This window comes from Plectropomus leopardus, chromosome 18 (genome assembly GCF_008729295.1).
Source record: "Plectropomus leopardus isolate mb chromosome 18, YSFRI_Pleo_2.0, whole genome shotgun sequence".
Lineage (NCBI taxonomy): Eukaryota > Metazoa > Chordata > Actinopteri > Perciformes > Serranidae > Plectropomus > Plectropomus leopardus.
This window is the reverse complement of record NC_056480.1, coordinates 1,431,318-1,453,535: the sequence shown is the minus strand read 5'-3', so window position 1 is coordinate 1,453,535 and position 22,218 is coordinate 1,431,318. Positions and strand designations below refer to the sequence as shown.

General features: G+C 39.0%; 1 protein-coding gene across 1 annotated transcript in view; it reads right to left on the bottom strand.

Annotated features, from left to right (window-relative positions):
- Positions 1–213: 213 nt before the first annotated feature.
- LOC121958250 (CCR4-NOT transcription complex subunit 3-like) overlaps positions 214–22,218 on the bottom strand; it is a 35,098-nt gene continuing 13,093 nt past the window's right edge. Inside the window, 17 exon segments of the mRNA XM_042507134.1 lie at positions 214–686; positions 2,277–2,402; positions 3,117–3,233; positions 3,235–3,250; positions 7,339–7,540; positions 7,907–8,003; positions 8,666–8,813; positions 9,551–9,627; positions 9,629–9,657; positions 9,867–10,823; positions 10,826–10,877; positions 11,384–11,440; positions 14,058–14,191; positions 14,977–15,067; positions 15,376–15,504; positions 19,162–19,257; positions 20,568–20,696. Coding sequence (XP_042363068.1) covers positions 588–686; positions 2,277–2,402; positions 3,117–3,233; positions 3,235–3,250; positions 7,339–7,540; positions 7,907–8,003; positions 8,666–8,813; positions 9,551–9,627; positions 9,629–9,657; positions 9,867–10,823; positions 10,826–10,877; positions 11,384–11,440; positions 14,058–14,191; positions 14,977–15,067; positions 15,376–15,504; positions 19,162–19,257; positions 20,568–20,696 — 2,556 coding nt within the window. The 3' untranslated portion in view covers positions 214–587.

Genomic DNA, 22,218 nt, shown 5'->3' with positions numbered 1-22,218 from the left:
TTTAGCGTGTGTGTGTGTGTGTGTGTGTGTGTGTGTGTGTGTGTGTGTGTGTGTGTGTGTGTGTGTGGGTTGAGGCTTCCACGCTCACTCCCTCTGAAGTCGGTTTTTCGAGCCTGCACTGTGTGATTAACCAATTATCTTTGGTTCTTTAAGGTGATAACATAAGCAAAGGTTGTTTTTAAAGCCAACACAAGAAGATAACACAGAGGGGAAAAGCACACGATAGTCTGATTATTAGGTTTCTGTGTCAAAAACAAACCAACAAAGTCTTGTTTTAAAGAGAGTCCCAGTTCAGGAGACGATGGAAATAAAAGGCCCTATGATGGAGGAGGAGGAGGAGGAGGAGATGACAGGGAGGGAGGAGCATCACTGCCGGGGTGAGGATGACGAGGCAGGGCTGGAAGGTCGGTGGGTCGTCTTTGCAGACCCGTTGGCCCCCTTTAATCCCGAACATCTCTCCTACGAGCTGAGGTCGAATCCAGGAATGTCAGCAGGTGGCTCTTCTTCGTACGTCTGTCCCTCTCTCACTTCCTCAGCTGTCCGTCTGTCCGTCTGTCTGTCCGTCTGTCTGTCGTCCTCTCTGCACGTCACTGGAGGTCTCGGTCTTCTAGGTACCGGTACTCGAACGTGAAGCCCTCCTTCTTCCGTTGGCCCCATTTCTCATAGTCAAAGTAAATGTACGTTCCCTGAAGAGGAATTAAATACATTATAGAGGAACTGATGGTTGACCTGGCTGCCTGGAAATCAAACCTGGAAAAGTTTTACTGCGTGTCTCTAGACTGTGTGACAAAATTGGATGACGTGAAAACTCCCCAAAAGCGACGCCAAAATATCGCACTCGCCCTCTAGAGGCTGCTGCAGTATAGGTCATAAATGCCATTCTTTGCGTTTGGTCGGACGACGGGAACTTCACTCTGCGGCTCCATCCTCGCAATCACTTCAATCACAGACTGTGGCTCCAAATGACGTCACCAGCTCAAGACAGCAGCAGCTATCCGCCATTTTTTAACACTTAATTTTTCCACAGTGGGAGGAAGTGGAGATGCGCTGTCCATCTTTAGATACAGTCACTGGTGTGTGCCGATACATCTGGTCGGAGCCACTGCCAGCGTGCCTTGTGTAAAAGGCACAGAAATATTTTGGAAATTTTGTGTTGATTGCAGGATTTCGTCTGGACCTGCACTCACTTGTTTTTCTTATATTTTGGTGGAAATGTGCCCGCTGATCTGCATTTGTACTCTGAAATTGCATTGCTACCAGTTTTGCTCATTTCAAAACTGCAGGACACGGAGCGAGGGAGAAAATGAAGAAATGTACGTGATGGTGAACAAAATCTTGTCACATTGACGCATATTAAAGCTACGTTACGTCGAAAGCTTCAGAAAATAGATGTAACCATTATGTTACCTTACGTGGAAACAATAACAATGTTATTACACATAACAACATTTCATGACTTTTCCAAAATTTTCAGTGTAATTTCTAATCATTCAATGCCAAATGCAGGCCTTGAAAATGTGATTGTGAAATTCTATTAATTTTCCAGGTTTTCTATGACTGTGAAAACCATGAATTATGTTTTTTTTTTAACAATTTTCGCTGATTTTCAAAAAGATGCTGTTACATTTTGGACTTTTTAAATGTTTTTTTTCCCCACTGATTCAATGACTCACTGGTTTCCATTCATGATTGCAGGGTAAAAAAAAATCAGCAGACTTCTGTCCTTGAGTTGTTGTTATCCATTTGCATTGATTGCTGTAATAGTATATGCATTTTTATAGTCTGTGCGACCACTCAAAGTGCTATTCACACACACACATCTCTACTGGCCAAGGCTACCACACACGAGCTGCCACCTGCTCAGGAGCAATTTGAAGCTCAGTATCTTCCCCGAGGACACTTAAACACAGACACTGCACGTGCCAGGGAATCGTCTCGTGATTCGCAGAAGAGCGCTCTACCTCCTGAGCCACGTGTGTCCCATGATCCGGTTAATCTTACACCGAGATTTCTTATTGATGCATTTTATGTGCACAATTAAAGTATTCAAATTAAAAAAAAATGTTCAATGTTCAAAGTCTGCATTGAATTACTTAATGACAAATATAAGATATTTCTGCGGCGCACGTGAGTTTACACACAGCCCTTTGAGAGCCTGCTGTGAGATTGTCATAAGGCACAGAAAGAGGGAGAAACGCTACAACACAACAATATGGTTTGCAAAACGCGGAGAGGTAAAGTTTACACGACTTGAAACTGTGAAACGTGAAACTGACCTGCTCAAACTCATCGGTTATGGTCTTGGGTTCTTCGTGCCTCTGAAACCACATCATGTACTTTGTGTGGAACCTCCAGGACTGTTTCTTCAGGGCTTTGGCTGCCAGATACTGGGCCTTAGTGCCCTGCAGACACGAGGAGAGAGGAAAGGATGGAAGAGACACGAGGGCAGGCAGCAGAGAAGATGAGACACAGAGAGAAATAAAAAGAAAAAAAAAGATGTAATTAATAGAAATACAAACTGAAAAAAATTTAGGTGCAGAGATCCTCAAATTTGTCTTGAAGGATTAATAATATATTCCATTTATTATTACTGTTGTCCTGAGCATCATTGTTTTTTTTTACATCTGCAGAACAAGAAAACTTCGACTGATACAGTTTTTTTTAAGGGCCGGTACTGATACCGATGATCAGCAGTTAATGAAACCGATGACCGATATTTGGAACCGATATGCTTAAATCTTTCTGTCAATATTTAGAATTTGGAATAAAACAAACTCCAACACAAAACTTTGTTTAAATGCCTTTAGCAAATGTTTAAATAAAACACGGAAACGTTTAACATCATATACAGAAAGCTCCCAGTAACTTTTTTTTAAAAGGTGAAAATTTAAATAAAAAATTAATAAATAAAAATAGCTCTCTGAGATTTTACAAGGTAAAAGTTCCTCCCATGCTGACACTTTCTTTGCACTTTTGAATTAATTAATTTTATCGGCAATTGTTAAAATAAAACGCCGATACAGAAATATTGGCCCCAGTAATCGGCCAGGCAAATATTCTGTCCCCCCTCGTTGCGATCACATGATTGGGAGAGCAGATCACGCAGGCTGACGTACCTCCAGGTAGTAGAAGATGAAGAAGAGGGTTTCTGTTGAAAGCCTCTGGTAAAACTCTACAGTGTCGGAGTGGGGCGGTGGCACCTGGTGGTGGAAAGGCAGGGTGGGGCACGGGTTTCCTCATCAGGTACTGCCTGTCATATAAACACGGGGCAGAAGCAACATGTAATTCATCAGTCAAACCTGCTGGTTCAGATTACAGCCTTTTCTTATTGACTGTGTTAAAAAGAATGTAAATCAATGGGTTTAATCAGTGATTTTTGGGTTGGTTTCTAAATATATGCAGTTTTGATGTTTGAAATTTTCTGTTTTTGCACATTTTAAATGCACAAAATGACCAAAAAGGCTTGTTTGAAGCCTCTAGCACCCCAAAAAGAGTAGTATTTCATTGAAATGTGGCGCCTACATTACCCACAATACAACCTGATTCAAGTGTGTTATGGTTGTAGCCTTGAGCTTGCAGCAGAGATGAGGAGCGAGCTACTGCGAGTCTGGTGAGCTCACATCTCTCTAAATTCACACACACACACGTACATATAATATATATACATGTATATATAAACATTTTTCTTTTTAACATATTTTTAAGCTAGTATAGGTTTGGTCATGTCAAACAAAGGAATACATTTATATTTTCCAAACTTAATGTTAAAATTACAGGCTGTAATTCAAGTATTTTTACAGCAATCATTATCAGAAGTAATGATATTACACTGCTATAATGTTAACCTTTAAAATATTAATTAATATTATTTTCTGCTTTCATTTAGTTAATCTTTCTTAACCAACATCAGTCGTAATCTTAAATATCAAATATTTATTAACTTTCAGAATTTTAACCCTTTAAATACCAGGCTTTTGTAATGATGCCACTATGTTTTCAGATGGGAGAAAAACACAATTTTGTTTACAGAGTGTATGTTTGACTTGGGGATTCCAAGATTAGACAAAAATAAACAGTCTTGCCTAAATTTGTGCCATATGCATGAACACAGCCAAAATTATATATATATATATATAAAATATATATATATATATATATATATATATATATATATATAAAAAAATGACTGAAAAGCGTGTAAAATGTGCCAAACAGTCCCTAAAGGTTAAATTAATACAAACTATAACATAAACAAGATCATTAATCATCAGACTGCCTCTAATCTGAGGTAAACAGACTAATTTGCTAATCCAAAGCCACATACTCACTAAATGTGGGTCAGGCCGTATTGAATGTTTTTTGATGAACGTTTTGGGACCAATTAACTGATCCATTAGTCGCACGGACCGACAGATTCTCCTCCTTGATGGGAGGGAAAGTAGGAAAATTCCCTGAGTGGAGCTGACTTTGCCCAGATACACTTTTCCACCCAAAATGTGTATTTTTAGATCAGTGACAAACCCAGTTTGTCCTTTCTGGTTCCATCAGGCTGCCAGGTCAGCGTGTACCACAAGTAATGATCGGCCCCACTAACAAGCAGCAAGTTTGAGACTGAAAACTGGTGAGTTTAAGTATCTGACCAGCACGCTCTTCATGTACCAATGTGACAAATTCAACATTAGAAATAAGTGTGTGTTGAAAGTAAGGTGGGAATCACAGAGTTCATGTCTTTATACACCAAACGCAAATGATTGGTGCCAATAAACTGCAAGAGTTAAACAGATATTTAGATATAAGTATATGAAGTTTGGGCCTCAGAAGTGTTCTAGTTCCCCTTTGTAGTGTGAATAATATATTGCTCAGTGCAGAGAGCAAAAGAGGCAAAATGCATTTGCAAAAATGCAATCTTGGAAACCATCGGCTATCGTCTGACGAGTTAGTTTTATGCATACATTTTTAAATTTTTTTTGTTATCTGTATTCACATACAGATATCTGTTTACAGAGATTGGCCAAAATGACTGACACACGCAATTTTCCTCTATCTTTACTTTCTCCCACCTCTAGCTGGAAACTAATATAAATATACAAATATATGATATATATGATAATCATGTTTATTTCACTCTACTGACAACGTCACAATCTTGTTTTAAACACAGAAGAAGAAATCCCTGCAGCTCGGCTCGTTGAGTGAGTGTGTGTGTGTGTGTGTGTGTGTGTTTGAGTGTGAAATGTGTGTGTCGCTCTCCTCCTCTGGCTGTAAAAAACAACAGGTACTGTGGGACAAGAGGGTTTGAGTGTTCAGATTTAAATGTCAATTGTATCTGTGTGGGCTGACTGCATTGGAGATACAGCACCAGTATAATCTCTTCTCTCACTGTGTGGAGGTATGCTACATTACTGCATTACCGGGGCTATTAGAAAACAATAAATACATACCAAATACAGCAGTGCAATTTTCATTATGCTCACATTATTCCTTTTTTTTTTTTTAAAAAGTGTGTGCAGCAGCTGATAAGTGCTGTGGATTTATGATTTAACCCTCTGAAACCTGAGCAACTCGGCTAGTTTTCTTTCAAAAACATGGGAAAAAGCAATAAGCAAGGAAAGAAGAAACCAAAAATAGCAAAACAAATAGAAATGAACAAGAAAATTACCTGAAAATAAGAAAAAATAATAATATAATAAAGAATAAAAAAAAAAAAGTAAGTTAAAAACATGGAAATTACCTTGAAAAAGTGCTTAAAATTAGGATTTTGTAATGATTGTAAATATGTAATTATAATCACCATAAATATATAGTTTTTCCCCAGCTCCCCCCAAGACATTTTCCCAAGATTTTTTAGAAATAACTTAATCTAGTAATTTCTTGCAGTTTCTTAACAAGTTGCTCATTGACTTTATGTTTTTTTTTTAAGAAATCAAGCCAAGTTCAGAAGGTTAAATACTTGTGAAAAGCGTCTGAAAGCAGCACAAGAAAACAGATGTAGCTCAGGGTTCAGAGGGTTAACAGAGAAAAGCTGCAAAATTTGTTCTTCTAAATCTGTGCATAATAAAGCTTAGACAAAAACCTGAAATTTAACAATAAATATGCAAAAGTTTTCTCAAGGATGTCTGTTTGCTTCGACTCTTCCGAGAACCCAAATCTTCAACTAACACACTTTAACTTTATTCACAGAGCCGATCACACACCCTGAAAACTAATTCTCCTCCAACTTGTGATCTCTGCACAGATAATCAGACCGGCTCATTCATGCACGTTATGGGGATGCAGAGATGTAGCCCACTTTTAGTCTTTATCAGAGATTTTAAATGTTGATGTACCTTGTGCTCCAAATATCCTACTTAAGCAAATTACACAAGAGGGTGAGCGTCAACGCCATTTGAGCACGACACAAGGCGAGTTTCCATCAACACTCAAACTACACTGACTGAAATTGCGAATATAAAATTCACTCCCTTTTATTCAAAAAAAGTTATGCTCGGATTGGATTGAGGCTAATGTCATACATATTCATAAAGTTTTTGGTGATTTGGGTTCCCGGACACTTTAAGTCAAGAATATGCATTATTCTTTCACTGATGTTTTAACTGAGGGGATCAAAATGTTCTTCTAAAATGACGTTTATTGGAAGTTAAAGGAAAGTGTGCGGGAATTCTCTCCTGTCCTCCCTTTGGACATTTTCTCCCACACACATGTCTGAAACTAACTGAAGGTGTGCATGAGCCTTCACACTCAACATCTGAGCTCATCCTGCTGGCAAAGAAAGTACTTTCTTCCAACTGTGCTGGCTGAGTGCAGCGTGTTAATCATATATTTCACTTTAAAACCTAGTTCAACATTAGTTTTCTTGTGCTGCCTTCCACAGGCTATTAAACCCTTTAAAATCTGGGCAAAGCGGTTTGATTTCTTTCCAAAACGTGGGGGAAAATGCAATGACCAACTTGACAAGAAATATCACACAAATTGCGAGTTATTAGCAAAAGGTGACAAAGAAAAAATGACCACAAAAAATGAGTTTTAAAAAAGGGGGGAGAATCGTTTAGAAAATATCAAAATAAACTTTGGAAAATGGCCCAGAAACTATATTTGAAATCACTACAATTGTGTGTTTAAAATTACTCTACAGAAAAAAAAATATACATATATTTTTTAATTTTCTACACTTTTCCAGGTAATTTTCTTGTAACTTTACTTACTGATTTCTTGCTATTTTTGGGGCAACGTGCTGCTTCTCATGATTTTGAAAGAACTCAGATTTGTTCAGGGTTCAAAGGGTAATATTATTTTATTTTATCATGTATGTCTTGGAAAAATGGAAATATTTGACTGCACCTGATCCTCTCGGAGTCGGACGGGTGGGGCATGTGCGTCCACGCCGCCTCCTCCATGGCCTGTTGGTAGAGCTGGTCTTTGGACAGGGGAACAGGCCCCAGCGGGCAGACCCCCAGTGACGGGGGGATGCTGACCTCTGACAGCGAGGGCTGAGGTGCTGACGGGGGGCCCGAGGGGGCCGTAGTGCTGCTGGGAAAGATGTCTGAAGAGAAACAGGAGACAGAGACTTAAAGTCAGAGACAAAGAGGAGAGAGGGGTGATGGTGGCGGAAATTGAGGATGCCGGGGAGGGAGAGAGGGTGTGCAGAAAAGGGGGAGGGTTTTGGGAGTTGAAGTCAGAGAGACAAAGAGTAGAGGAGTTGAGTCAGGGCTGATAATATCATCAGCAGTTTTTGTTCAGAGGAGGCCGAGAGTGGGAGGTGAGATGACATTTTGTTCCATTAAACTACAGCTTTTCTATTTCTGCTCCAGCCCTCTATCTCCTTTATATCAAGGTACGTGTGCGTGTGTGTGTGTGTGTGTGTGTGTGTGTGTGTGTGTGTGTGTGTGTGTGTGTGTGTGTGTGCTACCTGGGGTGAGGTGCAGGGAGGGCACGTCTCCCTCCATCCCTGAGCTGAGTGCTGCTCGCTCGGCCATGGACTTTAGGCTGCTCAGAGGCTCCTGGGGCTGATGAGGACAGACAAGGAGACTCATGGGAAAACAGATTCCACCGGACTGTGTGCGCACCGTTATCGTACCTGCCCCGACGGAGGGACCCCGCACCAGTGATAACGTTGTCAAGGAAATCACTTTTGCTTTTTGTTGTTTGTATATTTCTGTCGTCTCCCTTCAAATATGCTTTTGACGACACATCAGGAGGAGCGATTTCACACCCGAATGACACGGAGAGCAAAGACACTGCGTTACCAGGCCAACACCCAACAGTAGACAATGTTTTTGGACAATATTCAGCTTCCAGCTGTGTGTCAACTTGTTTGGGGAGCGTCCTTTCCTGTTTCAACATCACAATGCCCCTGAGAATAAGGAAAGCAGTCCCAGTTTGGTTTGGAAGAACTCGACTGTCCTGCACAGAGCTCTGACCTCAAACCAGCAAATGAAAATAAGGGTCTAAAGGGTCTACGATTAACCATTAAGTGGGCACAAGTACAACAATTTATTTATTGATTTGAGGAAAAATATTGTGATAACAGAGATGAAACTGTGGTAAATCAAAAAATGTGTGTGTGTGTGTTGTCTTATTTAACCCCTCCATTAAAAAAATCTGCATTATTTGGATACAGAAAAGCACATTAACAGCAGTGTTTGTGTGTGTGTGGTCACATTCTCACCTTGATGCCGTCGGAGGACTGCGAGTAGGACAGCGGCCCGTTCAGCAGGCTGCCACCGCTCACTGTTTTGGCCTCGCTGTAGAAGGCCGGCGACGGGGAGCTGGATGACAAACTTAGAGAGCCCAGTAAACTGGGACCAGTGTCCTTACTGGGGAGACAGGAAGAGAATGAGAGAACGGATGAAAAGGGGGCAAAATAAGGACACACAAAGAAAACAACAGAAGGGAGAAAAGGGGAGCTTAATATGCACATTCCTGTGTTTTTATGGTTCATTTTTATTTATTTCAGCATGATAAAAAACAGGTCAGGATGTGAGCATTTACAATTTTGCTGTGTCACCCTTGAAATAAACATTGCACGAATAAATAAATAGTCTAGTTGTTTAAATGTTACTACTCATGTAAGTTGGCACCAGAAATACAAGTAGGTTAAACTTATTATCATACTTTTTAAAAAATAATAATGTGCACATTTAACTAACACGTTATTACATATTTTTGTGACTTTTTTCTGTTAATTTTTATATTAGGATACAGTGTTTGCTATGATTGTGTTCACCCAGTGAAAGTTCAGTTGTAATAATCAGGCACATTTCCTATAGATTTACTTTCCTTAAGAATATTGTTTTTGATCAATGTTATTTGTAATGTGCAAAACATTTCAGCGGCACTGAAAATAAGATTTTCTTTTTTGAACTATGTGATTAATGATTTCAAATGGTTTTTAAAATACACACAATATCTTTTCGGACATATATTTAGGCTGAGATTTTGTTTATTGTTCTCTGACTTTTAGACTAATCAGCATCTGTTTAAACATCCGTTTTGGCGTAATTAGATGTTCAGATCCTACCCAATGAGAGGTGACCTGCTCTGTCATACTCACGGCTGATTGGCTGTGGAGGTCAAAGACGAGGGTTGGCTGCTTTGTGACTGGCTGGCACTAGTGAGGGCGGAGTCTGTTTGTGCTGTCTGCTACCACAGCGCTGTAACCTGTAGCGTGAAAAGAGGAGGAAATTTGAATGGAATTTAATTAATATAGTATAGTATATAATATATTTTGTTTCAAACAAAAACAAATAATATGAAAATGATATAACAGATTTCAAAAATGTACAAGTCAGAAGAAGCAAAATGCAAACTTGGAGTAAATAAATGATGGCTGATGGTTGTTCCTGCACTCGCTGGTCGTTGATACTCACTAGTGCTACCGTTCTGCTTCTGTTGGCTCGGCGGCCTGATGGAGAGCGACGAGTTTCCTCCCACAACTCCGCTCCCTCCTGACCCCGAGCTGCCTCCGTTACTCCCGATGACTCCCACTCCGCTTCCCGGCGCTAAACCTCCTACTGGGCTCAGTGACACCAGCGAAGACCCCTGCATCCCTGACTGACCAGAACTCAGACCCAGAATCCCCGAGCCCACGCTGGTCAGCCCCGGCGCCGGGCCTAGCAGACCTCCTGTTGAGGACGTCGGCCCGCCGACTGTGATGCTGCCGCTGCCGATGGAGCCCACCGCGCTGTTGGTCGTCGTGGGGCTGATGCCGATGCCACCCAGAGAGCCCGGCAGGCCGGAGCCGATCGCTCCTGAGGCGGCCGCCTGAGCATAGGGCGCCGGGGTGGAGCCTGACAGGAGGCTCGCCATGCTGCTCAGGGATGCCGGCATCCCTGAGAGGCCAAGGCTTCCGGACATGGGGCTGGTGGTGATGGAGCCGGACATGCCGCCTTTCCCCAGAGAGAGCCCCAAGCTGAGGCCGAGGCTGTTGGAGGTCGGCGTGGGCCCCGACAGAGCTGAAGGCTGGGAGTTTGAGGTGAAGAGCCCCTGTGTGATGGCGTTAGGGGGAGAGGAGGCGGAGGAGGCCAGGTGGCTGTTGGTGGAGGGGATGGGGATGGAGATGGGAGCGGAGGAGGGGGAGCTGACTAAGTTTTTGGCCTGCTGCTGCTGTGCTGATGGATGCAGCTGCTGCTGGGTGGCGTTGCTGTAGCTGCCAGCCGAAGTGTTGGAGAGGAGACCCCCCGAGCTGCCGTGATGACTGTTGCCCCCAGAGCCACTGAGACCTCCCGCCGTGATGGTCGCCATAGAGACAAGTGAGGATGAGGTCAGTCCCGAGACGGAGGAAGAAGAAGAGGAGGAGGAGGAGGAGGAGGAGGAGGAAGATGAGAGGAGGAGGAGGAAGAGGATAACGAGGAAGAGGGGTTCCCATTCTTCACAGGAGACTGGAAAAGAAATGAGAAGACATTCAGACAGTTTTGTAGGAAGTGCTGGTCAGGTTGACGATATATTGATTTTCTACAGGAAACTTGAGCGTTAAATGTACAATATGTTCAACCAAGACCACAAGTTTTAATAAGTTAATAGCTTTTTATATTGACTTTTCATAAATTTATCCGAAATTTCACAAAGAAGACAACCTCAACTAACGATGTCACCTGGAAAAAGATCAAATAAAATATCAAAACTTGCGGTGTGAGAGTGTGTGAAAAGTGTCAGCTGCGTGTGTCTCATGGTCACTGTGAGAGTTGGTAGAACCGTCAAGTTACTATATTCATAAATTTTGCACATGTCACAAAGCTGCTCCCTTTACATGCGTTGGTGCATGTAAACGCCAGATCGTATTAGACCACATTCTGTGTGAACAGTTGACTCGTAATCTTCAATCAGATTGATTTCAATCAGATGGAGAAAAAGTGTGCATGTAAATGGTGAGTGTCTTTGGACCCACCTGACTGACTTCACTGTCTGTTGAACGTCCCCTCTTCTTGTCATCTTCTGAGTTCTCCTAAAAAACCACAAATGAAGAACGACGTTAGACCACTATCAGGACTTCATCCGACCCAGAAATGATGTCAGTGGCATCAGATTGGGCTGCTCGATGCAACTATTCAACAATTCGTTTTTCTTTTTCCACATTAAGTTTTAAAGTTTGAACCAGTGATGCACGATAATGATTATTTCAACTGATACTGATAAACCGACAATTTCCAGCTTCTTGTGGCCATTAAGATACCGATTCCCGATAATTTCTTTTTGTTTGTTTTTCATTACCTGAGAGTATGAAAGGCTGACATGTGGCGAGTATAGATGAATTTAATTTGTGCATTTTCATTAAAAAAATGAGGGTCCGGTTTCACACAAAAAGCTGCAAAAATAGCATTTTTTTTTTCTGGTCATGAGAAACAACAAGGGCGTTGAGTTTATGATTGTTTCTTTCTTTATTTGTCCATTTGTTATTTTCAAGGCAGAACATGAAGAAAGGGAGCTAACGGACACAGCAAATTATTATCTTTTTTGGTTTGTTTTGAGCGCAACTGGTGGCACCCCTCCAGCGGGTGGCGCTCTAGGTGACCTCCTTTATCTCCTTTAAGGGCGACCTGGACAGTATATTTCCTCCTTGTTCAGCGATGATCTAAATAAGTCAATAAATGTTTCTCCTGTTGTGTCTGTTTAAAACATCGCCGCTGAGAGGGTCCGAAAAGCCGCTAAATAGCAATAAAGTTGGCACGTTAGTCTCTCTCCTCCCATCACCCTGGGACCTTAGATCGTCTTGTTCGTTTGTTTTTGGACGTGGAAATGTTGTTTTATTGCATAACAACAGTGTCTCCTACACTACAGTGAAAACACCAAATGAGGGAAAATCTCATCAATGGCGGGGAAAGAGTTAAAGAAAGAAAAAAAAGAAACAATGGGGGAAACCCTGCTGCTGACTGTGATGACATGTTTTGGACTGATCGAGCAGTCTGACATGCAGAAAAATGCAGTGTGAGTAGTACTGGTGGAGCGAAACCATGGGCAAAACTGGCAAAATCAAAGCAATTTTATACTTATTATTTTTATTGCTTCTATTTATCGGCCAAAATTTTTATTATCGGAATTATCAGTATGACGTCATAAGTCCCATCATCGGTCCCGATTATTATCGTGCATCCCTAGTTTGAACGGCTTCAGCGGGAAGCTCAGTGTGACAGCAGCATTCTTTTTTTTCAGGCACTAAATGTCAAAACCAAACAGAGACTGTGTTGTTTTAAGTTGCCGTTAGCTGTAAATTCACTACTTCTGAGCAGAAGAGAGAAGATTTGGTGCAGTTTCTCTCTGTGATGATGCCTGCATGTCTGCTGCAGTCTTTACAAAAGAGTAATGTAAAAGTCAAGAGAGCTAACTCTGCAGCAAAAAGTACACTGCACAAAAAAAAGCCAAATTTCAAATGATTTAAATGTTTTTTAAGAGCTTGTATCTAGAAGATTGCTGATCCAAACCCCTAGCACTAAAAGTAGAATAACAACCACTTCCAGAAACTTTCCTCAGATAATTAAAAGTTAAACGATAACAACTCAAATTCACGTTTCCCAGGAACCACTGCCGCTAACATCCCATCCTTTTACATTCCCTTTCATGTCAACAGCTTTTAACAAAACCCCGCCTTCTATTCAGGCACATCAGACCTTTAATAGCTACTCTGGCTGCACGCTGCATGTAGGCGGAGAACAGATGATATAATGACAGCAGAGCAGAACAATGAGAGCAGATGTCAGGGCACGACAATGGCAGATACAAAGGCAATTATCTCACGTCTATATTTTAGATATTGACCCGACCTGACTTGAAGCGAGTGCAACAGTAGGTTTCATTTTCAGATATCACATCATTATCAGGCTGAGCGATACAGAGAAAATAATATATCAAAATATATTTGATCAAATACCTTTATATCGACTTAAGGACGATACTGTAGGGATGACTACTGGTGCCTTCACAAAATATTTACATAATGACATTTTTGATAAATAGTCAACAGTAATATGGATAAAATGAAAAAGTGGGTAAATGAAAGAAAAATCTGGCAAGTTCTGAAAATTACATCACTTTACTGTAATGGAGCCTTTAAAAGCAGGAAATCGAAAATCAAAGACGATATCGAGTCTTGTAACATGATGTCGATATATCAATATTTTGGTGTGCCCTACATAATTACCACTATTAATGACAAATTTAGAAGGTCAATGAAGAGATAATAACTTCGAATGTTTCTTGTCATTGGTAGAAAAGCAGTGGGTTGTTTTATTTTATTTTTTTTTATAATTTTTTATTGATTTTTTGATTGAAAAGAGCAGATGGCAATATGTGAATTTTTTGTTAATGATTAAGTCAAATTTTATTTAACTTTTTTATTTAAATTTTAAGCACGAGTAAGGCCCAAATTACTTATTTTAATTTATTGTAATTTTACAAAAAATAGTGTGATTCAAAATGTAACCCTTTTACACTTGTTTAATTTAACACCTACAAAATACACCCGAACACTCCAGAGTTCAGAAGTGCAAGACTGTGAATATCTACGAGGTGATAACCAGGCAAAACCTTTGAGTTCAGTTTTGTTTTTTTTGTTGTTTTTTTTTTACCGTAGTGCAAGTGGCAGGCGAGGGCGGGATGGGTGAAGACGAGGTGGTGGAGGTGGGTGTGCTGCTGGAGTGCTGGAAGATCTCGTCCTCCAAGTGCGAGTGTCCCGGCGGGGAGGTGGCGACCAGCGTCTGAGCTGGAGGTGAGCAGAGACATGACACGAGTTCAATGACAGATCGGTTTGATTTCTTTCAAAAACATTGGAAATAAAGGCATTATGCAAATTGGTATGACATGTACAACAAACTGCAAACAAATAGTAAAAGGTAACAAGAGAATGACCTGAAATTTGATTATCTAATCACTAAAAAACATCAATGAAATAGGGAAAAATATCAAGAAAACTATATTTCTAATTATGATTATATGTTAAAATTAGGTAATTATTAAGTAACAGAACAACATCTTATTATTGTCATTATTTGTATATATATTTTTTAAAATTTATTTTAGCACTTTTTTTCAGGTCCCTTTCTGTTTTTCTGTTTTTATTTTTCTTTTTTGTGGTAAATTTCTTGTAACCTTTTACTGATCTAATACAAATATTTTTCCATGTCCAGTATAAAGAAATCAAGCCAATTTGATCAGGTTTCAAAGGGTTAATATGACAGAAAATATGGAAAAGGCCACCTTTAAAACTATTCTCTGAAGCTTTTTATTACTCATTGCTACATATTTTGTGGTTTTATTTTGAATTTATATCTGTAACAGTATTACCAATTTGGGTTTGCACAAATGATAACATTGTCTGTAGCCTGTTTTTGGCTCTACCTGTTTACCTGTTATTAATGTATGTCTTTGTACTTTTTAAAAAAATATTTATCTATCTATCTATATATCTATCTATCTATATATATATATATATATATATATTTGTGCAAACAGACAAAGTGAATGAACCACAGCTCTTTCTCTACTTACGGATGTCTTCCAGATCCAGGTCGTCGTACAGAAACTCGTTCTCCTCAAAGTCTGGATCCTGTGACGAGTCTAGATAATACTCCACATCATCCTTTATAGAGACAGAACATAAAAGAAAGGAGAGAGATTATTAATCTTTTGGTATAAATGTTGCTTAGTAATAGAAATATTATGAATTCTCTTTGCAGAAACAGATTTCACAGAGAATATTTCTTGTGAGGTTACAGTTCAGTTTTCTAATTAAGATTATGTAAACAAAGACATAAAAAGGTGTGCAGCTGCATCAAGAAAAGAAAAATAAGAAGGCAAAGCATAACAAACTTCTGTATCTACATGATCAGAAAAATGTTACCCGTCACTAAAACTAAGACGAATTGTTTGATAAAGAGATGAACGAACCTTGATCTTCCTGATGGCGTCCACCTGCACCGAGTCGTTGTCCAGCATCCTCAGGATGGTCTCCAGCATCCGGATGTGGTGCCGATGCTTTTCAATGAACTTCTTCAGCTCCTCGATCCGGTCCTGCTTCTTCACAACAAGAACAGGGAAGGTTGAGGAAACAGAAGGGAGAATTTTCTGGTGAATTTTGAACTGTTTTTCAGGTAATTAAAGCAAGTCTACAACCTGTTGGTTCCTCCTGAGAAACAGCTATATAAAAACTACTACACCGGTTGTATTTTGTATTTATTTTACTGATGATTTTTAAAGAAATGTAAAGATGGGATATTTTACACCATTTATTACAGCCAGAAACTGTGAAAACAGAAATAATCTTTTGATTTTCAAATTTCCAATGGTCCTTGAACATATCATGTGGTATTATATGGGTGTGTGAAACAAAATTCCATAACTTTTCCAAAACTTTGGGAATATAATCAGTTTTCCAAAATCTTTCCAGGCCTGGCTCTTGCTATTTGCAAACCCTGTAGTAATATTTGGCAAAAAAAAAAAAATCATATTTAGCTGGGGATAGACAACACCTTACTCCATAGGAGCAGAACGATGGACATTTGTTCTCCACAATTAAAACATATTTCTTTTGATAAAATTTAACTGATTTACACAATAAATTGATATAGAAAAGACAAACTGTTGCATAGAAATGCAGGAAATGTGGTGTTTGATGCTCAAAAATTTTCTGGCAGACGACCCCCCAACCTCCCAGTTTCATAAGTGTCCCATAAAATGTTAAAATGAAACCTATGTTCTTGCCTTGTTCCAATACAAAACATAAACATCTGAATCAATTATTCAGAGAAATAGCAACATTTTAAAAGAAAAACTGTTTGCAAAATGAAAGAAAAGCCGCGTTAAATTTTAAAGTTCGATGTAAAGAAGGGAGGAAACACATGAAAGGTGCAGCAGCGACATGTGCACTTTATGTCTTCATGCATCACGTAACACGGGCACAGCACTTGTGATTTCAATATTTAATTATTCTTCTCCTCCGCAGTTAATTCACACATGTTCTGAAGCACTTTTAACATTTCAAATGTCATACATTTTGTTTCTTTTTCTGCTTTTACTTCTGGTACAAATGTGTTACAGGAGTTATTTGGACAAACGTTATCTGGATGTTTCTTTTGGCCAAAACCTAGAGAACAGAAACACGTGTGGCTCTGTGGGTCACTGGCTAAACTGATGTGATTTTAAAAACATGACACGCGCAGGAACACTTTAGATGTATGTTGCTGCTGGACTGCATTAGTGAAAGCAGCAGGGGGGAACATATTAATGTGTTTCATCACAATACATATTAATGCTGCAGCAGCACATGGCAGGAACATGAAGACCTCTCTGTGTTGAGTGCATCCAGCCTCTAAAAGGCAAAATTTTAATGTCACAGCGGGACTACATTTAACACTAAGGAATGAAGAAGGTATGGAACTAAGTGAAATGTCTAATGCAGGCTAAAACGTCATTAAATGGTTTTATTAGCATCTTCATACACATGAGACTGAGGCCAAAACCAAAAAAGCCTCTAGCGAACAAAATCAAGCTCTCAACATTTTTTTCACAGATTTTAGTTTTCATCCAAACTGAACTAATCAGCTGTTCATTCACTGACTGACTGTGTTCAACCAGCTAACTATGTTTACAAGTACTCAGCTGAAACGCCTCTGAGTCCAGCAGGAGTCCAGTCACTCCTCTGAAATGCAGAAAAAAATCCTCATTTATGAAAAATATGTTGATGTGCAAAACTTTTTTAAACTAAAATGTAACCCTTTAAGGACTGGTAGGCTAAAACTACTTTACTGGCCAAAGCTATTATTATAAACTTTTTAGGAAACATATTTTGTCTATATCTATTAGTTCTTTTGCTAAAAATTTTTCTCATCGACTAATACTATATATATATATATACATATGTACACACATACATATTCGCTTTATGTGTGTAAATGTGTTGTGGAAATAAACATACAAATCTACGAGTTATAACACATAATATCTTCACTTAAGTGCTTCTAGTTTTAATATTTTTGGCTAAAAAAATGAAAAACAAAACGCACTGTGTATTTGTATGCCTGTACATCTGCTTATTTTTCTTACTATATATTTTGTTTGGTTGGGTTCTTTCTTCTCATTTATTTTAGTCTTTTTTGTCTGCTTCAATTTAATGATCTGGATGCTGCTTTTTTTCGTGAATCTTATATATTTTTATATATATACAGTTGATATGTGTATATTTTTTTTCAATTTTGGCTCTTTGTCTTTTGCTCTGTGTAGATTTTTCTCCAAATCAAAATAAATTTGTTTATGTTTATCTTCCTTACGGCATGTTACATTCTCAATGCAGGGCAACAAAATCCTAGTTTGAGTTGATTGGTACAGAATTTAAAAACAGGCTGCAGCCAAAAAGGTTACAGTCTTCTGAATGTTGTCGCCTCGGTAAATTACTAGTGGGTGCAGCAGCTGACCCTTGTGATGAATTTTATGCCAAAGAGAAATTCCACAATCTTTTTGGTTGGTCATTTTGGAGCCTGTGTGTGAAACCCGAGACCAGAAAAACTCATCTCAGCACTTCAAGATCTCCTCTGAGAAACACGGTCCTACGCTTTTGGCTCAGCTGAGCAGAAGCAACAAAATAAAAATAAAACCCCTCTGGGTGTCATTTTTTTAAAAAGTGCTTTCAGGTAATTTCAAATACAAGCCGATGACAGAGAGAGTGATCTTGGTGAGCCGGCTGCGAATGTTTCCTTTGATAACAAGAGTCACTCTCTGACACTGCAGGTGTGAGGTATGAACGCTGTTCGCAGCACCTGCTCGTGCTCGTGTTGTTTGAAAAGACTGCCCTGTCGTCAAGGATAAAGTCAAAGAGCTTTTTCTATAAATGAGTTCCCTGGAGAGGACTTTAGAGGGAAAGTGAGTAAGAGAGAGTGAAAGAGGAAGCGGTCAGTAAGGTTATCCTCGTCAGGGCAGAGAGCGAAGATAAATGTAGGACACACAGTGTGACCTCTCCTCCAGAGAGGCTTGAGGGCCGACTCACAGACTGATCTGTGTCCGCTATTAACTGAGAAAAATAACCAGGAAGGAAGAAAAATAACTGAAAAATGCACTGAGTGGAGTACAGATCTCTGCCAGGAGACCGCTGAAGCTGATCACAGTCACTCTGCAGGATACAGACTGAGTAATGGATGACATAATATAATAATAAAGGGTCAGTATGATAAACTTAAGCTAATATGATACCTTTTTGGTCTATAATCTTTGTTTTTATTTTGTTTTTTTTCCTTTCAATTAAACCCTTTGACACCCAGAGTGACATCACTCTTCTTGTGCTGCTTTCTAATATCTTTCACAAGTTTCACAAAGAATATTGGTGTTATTTCTTTAAAAAAAAGAAAAAAGGCAATAAGCAACTGGCAAGAAATGTTAAACAAATTGCAAGAAATCTGAACATTTAGAGAACTGTTTGTAAAAGCTAATTAAAATGTCAAGGGGTAAAAGAAAAAAACTAAAAAAAAGAAAGAAAAAATGATCAAAACTAAATATTTAAAATTATGTTAGAATCGTAAAATTTCACTTTTTCACTTGAACTGGTATCGAGTGTATGGTGACATGACCACACACACACACACACACACACACACACACACACACAAACAAACAAACAAACAAACAAACACACGACCCCTGGAGGCTGAGAAATAATCAATGTGTCAGAGATGAGGGTCGACTAACCTCCTTGTCTCCTTTCTTTTTTCTCGTCTGGACTGAAAGCGACTCCACTTCGCTCTCAAACTGGTCCACCTGCATGTTCAACGTGTCTATCGTATTCTGGAGGACAGAGAGGAAGGAAGAGTTAATATCAAGACCCAAGCGTGATGAGGCTCTTAACTATTTATATTCAATTAATCAATTAAATGTTTGAGATTTACTGCTTTTCTTTGTAAACTGTAACTGGTTTCTGGACAAAATACACATTTTGAGTTTACAGACTGTAGCTTTTAGGTAAACATAGTTAAGATTTTTCATTATTTTCCGTCTTTCGAAAATCAATTCAAATAATCAACAACTATGAAAACAACAGTTAGTTGCGGCCATAGTTACAGATAGGTCTTACTGATGCACGTAAAATAAAATAAAGGTGTCTTTGTGCAATAACTGTGAGATCCCTGATGTTTTTACACATCAAACTGATGAGAAACTATTAATAATAAGGGGAATGAGTTGCAACTTTATTGCAGCCTTTAAGGTTGTAAAAAGAAACAAATAAATAGGTCAGAAATAAGAAAGCTGGAATGCAACTGACAATAATTTCTATTTTCTTTTTTTTTCTCGCAAGTCACATTTACAATATCAAACAATACTTTTTTTTTTTTTTTAAGGGATAGTTCACCCAAAAATGAAAATTCTGTCATGATGTGCTCACCCTCATGCCTTTGGAAAGTCCCATAAAGTTTAATGGTCCACAAAACACTGCCGGAGATACACTGGAAAAAGGCTTAAAACATGATGCCAGTGTAGCACGTCAGGGCTTCAGGACACTCGGATTACTGCAGATGAGCAGCGTGGAGACATTTTGTGTATTATGTTAACGTTTGAAACCCCGGTCACCATTTGCTTCAACTGTTTGAAGATGTGTGCAAAGCCTTTTGCCCGTGAACCTCCCGCTGTTTTGTGGACTATAAAACTTCACCCGCCTTACCGCCCTCATGACGGTGAGTGGATAATGACTGAATTTTCATTTTTGGGTAACTATCACCTTAAATTCCATCACAACTTGTTTTGTCTCAACAGATGGTGTAAATATAAGCAAACTCTCTGCAGAAACACAGCTGTGATACATTAAAATAAGCTGCTGCTATTCTGAGGTTTTCAGAACTTGTTTTTGTGAAAGTTGACACATTGTTTTGTCTTTATTTTGGTTTTGGTTCCACTTTTATTCCACTTTCTGTTCCAGGTTTTATTTAAAAATAATAGTAACTCAAAACATTCCCACGGCAATCTCCGGCGTTAGAGCACTCACCTCTGACTTAAATCACTTTCTTATTGTTGAAGACATGAACAACAAATAAATTTTTTTTCTAAAGTTTTTACAAAATTACTTGTATCTATTGCATTCATTCTAGGACACAATGACTCACCGTCAGCCACGTCCCAACCTCTTCCTTCTCTTTCTGGGCCGGGTCCACTTTTTGAGCCAGACCCAACCCTTCTTTCGAGTACGCTTTTGTCTTGGTTTCTCTTTCCACTATTTTGAACCGCTCCATTTGCTGCAAAGAGATACAGATACAGGAAAAAAAGGCAAATCACGTTTATAAAATGCTGTACTTATTGATGCGTCACATTATAATAAAGTCAAGTAATAAGCTGCTTTCAGTTCTTTTGTTTTCTACAAGGGGAGAAAAGCTAAATGTACCAATTTGTTCCTACAAAGAATACTTTTTTAATACAAAATTAAAGACCCTGGGCCAGAAAATAGAAGAAACACACATTTTTAAAATTTTCATCTGTTCTCAAATAATCTAATAATCTATAGCACATTTTTACTAACATGGCAATTCAAAGTGCTTTACAGAGCAATAAAATATAAAACATAATAAAGGATGCAGATTTATAGTGAAAGAGAAAGAGATAATATATTAAAGGTAACATTAATTACTAAATGATTTTAACAAAGTAAAAAACTCATCATTAAGCTATAAGAGCAGCGAGCTCTGTGAACAGTTTTAAACAACAGCTGAAAACCTATTTATTTCCTCCGGCTTTAAGATAATGAAATTCTTGTAAATATTATTTTGTATCAGTTCTCTTATTTTTTACTGTTCTTACTGGTACTTTTTACTTTGACTTTTATAACTTGTTTATCACTGCATGTCTTTTGATTGTTAAACCTTGTTCTTTGTGTAGCATTTTTTATTTTTATTTTTGAAGCACTTTGAGCTGCATTTCTTGTATGAAAAGTGCTCTATAAGTTCATTATTATTATTGTTTTTATTTCAAAATATTCTTACAATCTATTTTTTATTTTAAAAAAAATCTTATTTTTTATTGCTTTCATTATCATTATTGTCATTATTAAAAATGGCAAAAGTGCTGACAAGAGGTGCAAAGATAAAAAGATAATTAAACATAAAAACAAGTTTAAAATAAGTTTGTAGTCATTAGCGGTCTAAATAATGATGGAACTGTAAAATAGGAGAGCTCAGCAATAATAAATGGAAGTCTGGCACTAAAGGAGCCATTAAAGCTCACTCAGCAGAGCAGAAATAGGGCAAGAACACATACTGTCTGTTACTGAAGGTTGTTAGAGCCCCCTCTCTCCTGCAGAAAAACCACAGCACTGATTATAACACTCGACCTGCATTTCAGACTCATGGAGGCCTTGAAGACCCTGCGGACGAGGCTCTAAACTGTGACTTTATAAATCTGTATCTCTGCGTAAACACACTGTAGATTGCGATGTTCCTATTTTCTGACAAACCCCGGGCGCTTCCTGCAGGACGCGTAATTTCAGGTTCGCCGACAAAACCACAGGAAGTCTTGAAGAGCAGCTTTTAGGATAAAAACCAACTCATCAAGATCAGAGGGAGCTGGCGAGTTGCTCCGGTCCCTCATTGTGCGGGCAGGTGGCTCACATTCAGTCCATCTCAATAACCCTCATCAAAGACTCGTGAGGCTCTGCAGCACGCTGACGGCTGGGCGAGCAACGCTAAGGAGCACGTGTTAGAGATCAGACCAGATCCCGTGTTTATCGCATCTCCTGGATGCAGTTCTTTATTTAATGTGGTAATC